Source organism: Ciconia boyciana, unplaced genomic scaffold, assembly GCF_034638445.1.
Source record: "Ciconia boyciana unplaced genomic scaffold, ASM3463844v1 HiC_scaffold_37, whole genome shotgun sequence".
In the NCBI taxonomy this organism is placed as follows: Eukaryota; Metazoa; Chordata; class Aves; order Ciconiiformes; family Ciconiidae; genus Ciconia; species Ciconia boyciana.
In genome coordinates, this window is record NW_027328405.1 from 230,003 (window position 1) to 234,665 (window position 4,663).

At 52.8% G+C, this 4,663-nt stretch overlaps 1 protein-coding gene across 1 annotated transcript; it reads left to right on the top strand.

Annotated features, from left to right (window-relative positions):
- The first annotated feature begins 436 nt into the window (after nt 1-436).
- On the top strand, nt 437-1,066 carry LOC140645718 (olfactory receptor 14J1-like). The gene has a single exon (XM_072849181.1). The coding sequence runs from the start codon at nt 437-439 to the stop codon at nt 1,064-1,066; it is 630 nt and encodes a 209-aa protein (XP_072705282.1).
- The last annotated feature ends 3,597 nt before the right edge of the window (nt 1,067-4,663 follow it).

Here is a 4,663-nt window from a genome sequence, read left to right on the forward strand (position 1 = left end):
GAAAAATGGCTTTGATTTTGCTCAGAGGAGTCTCCCCTAATATCTCACTGCCTTTTCCTCCTTGGACAGTGCCCGTACTCAGAGGCAGCAAATGGCCAACAGGAGCTCCATCACCAAGTTCCTCCTCTTGGCGTTTGCAGACATGCAGGAGCTGCAGCTCTTGCACTTCTGGCTCTTCCTGGGCATCTACCTGGCTGCCCTCCTGGGCAACGGCCTCATCATCACAGCCGTAGCCTGTGACTGCCGCCTCCACACCCCCATGTACTTTTTCCTCCTCAACCTCTCCCTCCTCGGCTTGGGCTCCATCTCCACTACTGTCCCCAAATCCATGGCCAATTCCCTCTGGGACACCAGGGACATTTTCTTCTCGGGATGTGCTGCGTAGGTTTTGTTCTTTCTCTTTTTGATGTCAGCAGAGTTTTCTCTTCTCACCATCATGGCCTATGACCGCTATGTTACCATCTGCAAACCCCTGCATTACGGGACCCTCCTGGACAGCCGAGCTTGTGTCCACATGGCAGCAGCTGCCTGGGGCAGTGGTTTTCTCAATGCCATGCTGCACACTGCCAATTCATTTTCACTACCGCTCTGCCAAGGCAATGCCATAAACCAGTTCTTCTGTGAACTTCCCCAGATCCTCAAGCTCTCCTGCTCCAACTCCTACCTCAGAGAAGTTGGGGTTGTTTTGATTAGTGCTTTTCTATTTTGGGGGTGGTTTATTTTCATTGTGCTGTCCTACGGGCAGATCTTCAGGGCTGTGCTGAGGAGCCCCTCTGAGCAAGGATGGCACAAAGCCTTTTCCACGTGCCTCCCTCACGTGGCTGTAGTCTCCCTGTTCGTCAGCACTGGCATGTTTTCCAACCTGAAGCCTCCCTCAATCTCCTCGCCAGCTCTGGACCTGGTGGTGGCAGTTCTGTACTCAGTGATGCCCCCAACAGTGAACCCCCTCATCTACAGCATGAGGAACAAGGAGCTCAAGGTTGCCCTGAGGAAACTGATTGGATTCATTTCAGCAGCCATAGGCTGCCTACCTTCCTCTGCAAATGGGTTCCTCTGTGTGTCGTGACAGGCCAAGCCTGTCTTTCCTTGGTTTGGCTTTTTTTTCCTACATTTTTCCTCTTGTGATGATGTTGTCTACAAGGAAATGTCATTATTCATCCCCTCCTCCCAATGTAAGCACCTGTCTTGTGTGACGTGGAGACTTTGTGTAAATGAGGAGCCAGGCCGTCTGTGTATTTAAGCAAAACAAATGAACCTGCAGCATTGTCCTTGTCCAAGATCCATCCTCAGTGGAGCAAGAATGAATGGGAAACTAAAACCCCTTTCTGGCTGCACCAGCTTGGGGCAGGCTGCTGTGTCCCTGGGGCAGAAGGAGCAGCCTGAGGACCCCCAGAGCCAGGGCTGTTCTACTGGCTTGGGGAGACGGGATGGCACGGAGGGGCTGCAGCCCTCTTAGGATCTCCTGGAGAGGAGAGCAGAGGACACAGGGTGCCATTGACCTCTGTTTCCCTGTGCTACAGATGTCCCCCATCTCTGGGGCTGACCCCCCAGCAGCTGCTGTGCCCTTCAGAGGGGCTGGGGCTGTGGTGTGAGTGCCCAGAGGTCTGCGGCACCCTGCGGTGGGCACTGCCGTGGGGCCGGCTGAGACTGGGCTGGGCAGAGGGCAGGGCAGGTGGAGAGAGGACAGGGGAGGTGGGAGAGCTTGGTGTCTCGTCCCACTCGGTGGGTTGCGAGATGGGTGAATCTTTTTGATTCCCCGGGGATTTGTGTACCGACAAAGGCTGATCTCTGCTCGGCAGAGCCACAGGCCGGTAGAGTCACGACAATGACTCAGAGGAACAGTCAGACTAGCAACTTTATTAACTAGCAAACTACAAACTTAACGAACTAGCAAGCTCAGCGAACGAACAGAGGCAATTTGGCAATGGAGCTATTTTCCGGGCAACCCGTCACAATTCATCCAAAACTCATATGCCCAGATATATGTATAGTGGAAGAGTAGGGGAAAGGAGAAGTGAGAAAAGGAAAAGAGAAGAGAGGAAGATAAAGAAAAGGAAAGGTATCACCACCCTTGGATGCCGCGATGACGGTGACAGATGTGGCAATCCTCCGGTGATGGGTGCGCGCCGTTCCCTGGGGAAGGTGTCTCTTTATACTCTGATCCCTGCCTCAGGTCACACCCCTGGAGGACTTACTTATGTTGTTCTGGTCCTCAAAGGTTTGCAGGCGCTGGGGGGAGAGGGGGGAGGTTTTTGCGAGGAGTTTCATTCCAAGTTTTGGGTGGTTGTAGGCCCATTCCTTAGATGAAACTCTGTGTGACCTCTGGCTATAGATGGTAACTGTGCATCCTCCAACGCGCTCTTCTCATCCCGTGCTAGCCGCCTTGCTGCACCTTATCTCACTACAATGTTTGAGACAGTACCTCTTTCAGTGTCTCACAAGACAATACCTCTTTTAGTCTCTCCTCCGAAAAGCTCTCCCCATCCCATGCTAGCCGACTTGCCGTCGCCATGCAAATCGTTCCTCATCTCTCCACAATGTTTGAGACATTAACTCTTTCAGTCTCTCACACTTGGACACAGCTGGGCTTGGCTAGATCATGCCCAGGAGAGAAAACCATCAGTGTATAGCTCGTGACCATGCAGGGTGAGGGCACACACCAGTGGGTTTGGGCTGCAGAGCCTGGTCTCATGGAGGGGCTCGAAGACATGCAGGTTCAGAAGAGAGGAGACTGGTCTGTGCCTTTGGTGGCATGGACAGACCAGGAAGGTGGCCCAGGGCACTTGTCAGCCCCCAGCCTCTCTCATCGGCCATTTCCATGCTCACCCTGGTGAGGTTTACTTATTGCTCCTTAGAGACCAAGGCGGAACAAGGAAAATGCAGGGCTGCTGCTGAATGGGGAGGGTGATTTAGTAACTGCGGACATAGATGGGGCTGAGGGACTCAATGCCTTCTTTGCCTTAGGCTTCACTGGAAAGGTCTCCAGGACTCTGTGCTTAGGGAAAGGGTTCAAGGAGGAGGAGGGCATGTATTGGCAGGAACCGCAGGAAATCCCGCAAGGACAAATGTCAGCTTTTGCCCCTGCAATGGACTTAACCATGGCACTGGCACAGGCTGGCGCCATCGCGGCTGGGGAGCGGCCCTGTGGAGAACGTCTTGGTGGTCAGCGATCTGGACAGGAGGCAGTCGTGTGCCCTGAAGCCAGGGAGGCCAACAGCATCCTGGTCTGTATGACCAGGAGCATGGCCAGGAGATTGAGGGAAGGGATTATCCAGCATACCGCATGCAGCTTTGGGACCCTCAATAAGGGTAAAATGTTGGCAAGCTGGAGGAGCTTTAGCAAAGGGCCCCCAAGATGGTCAGGGGCTGGAGCATTTTGCCTTTGAGCAGAGGCTGAAGGAGCTGAGTTTGTTCAGCCTGGAGAAGCCTACCAGTACCTACGAGGAGGTTATGGAGAATAAAGAGCCAGGCTCTCCACCATGGTGCATGTTGGGAGGATGAAAGATAATGGGTGTTGGGTGAAAGAGGAGATGTTCAATCTGGAGATAAGGAAAAGATTTCTTCATCAGTCTCAGGGCTAGTCCTGGCTACGGTGGCCATGAGCCCTGCCTGCCCTCCTGCCTGGCACAGTCGGTCGGGTGGCTGTAACAAAGGTGTCCCCAGAATGAGCACCCGGGCGTGTCTCTTTCACCTGCATCACCCCACATTGGACCCCACATTCAACAGCCAAATGCACCCCCTTTACTGCCATCTCCATCTCCCCTCTCCCATGGGCTGACAGAGCCAGGGTGGGACACGTTATGTTGTGCTCATGCAACAACGTTGGTGCTGAGATTGGACGCTACGCTGTGGAGCTGACCCCAGCCAGAAAAGATGTTGTTAAACGGCAGATTTGCAGTGGTGGCCACCGTGCTGGTTTTGCAATGGAGAGCTTCTGCCCCTTTTACGAAAAGGATCTACTCCTACCAAGATACATTTGGTGTTTCAAGCTGACACTGGCACAGGTCCTTCAAAGTCAATCTGCAGTCCTGTCCATGGGCCTTCAATACGTTGGTGCTGGACTGGGCCTTTTACTCCAGCGTAATGTGCACTGGTCATGGTGTAAGAAAGACTGTTCTTACACCAGCGGTCTACATCCTTCTTCACGTTAGGCCACCGCTCAGTGTCCTTCACTGTGTTCAGAGTGTTTGCCTTAGCTCATGGATAAAGCAGATTAGATCTCCTCCAGTATTCGGAGGAACAATCTGATGCTTATTGCCTTTTGCATCTACGGCATAATTGTCCTGGTTTCAGCTGAGATAGAGTTAATTTTCTTTATAGTGGCTGGTATGGGGCTATGTTTTGGATTTGTGCTGAAAACAGTGTTGATAATACAGAGATGTTTTAGTTGTTGCTGCACTAGTCAAGGACTTTTCAGCTTCCCATGCTCTGCCAGGTGCAGAAGAAGCTGGGAGGGGACACAGCCAGGATAGTTGATCCAAACTGACCAAAGGGCTATTCCATGCCACATGACGTCATGCTCAGTATATAAAGCTGGGGAAGAAGAAGGAAGGGGGGGACATTTGGAGTGATGGCGTTTTGCCTTCCCAAGTAACCGTTACGCGTGATGGAGCCCTGCTTTCCTGGAGATGGCTGAACACCTGCCTGCCCATGGGAAGTGGTG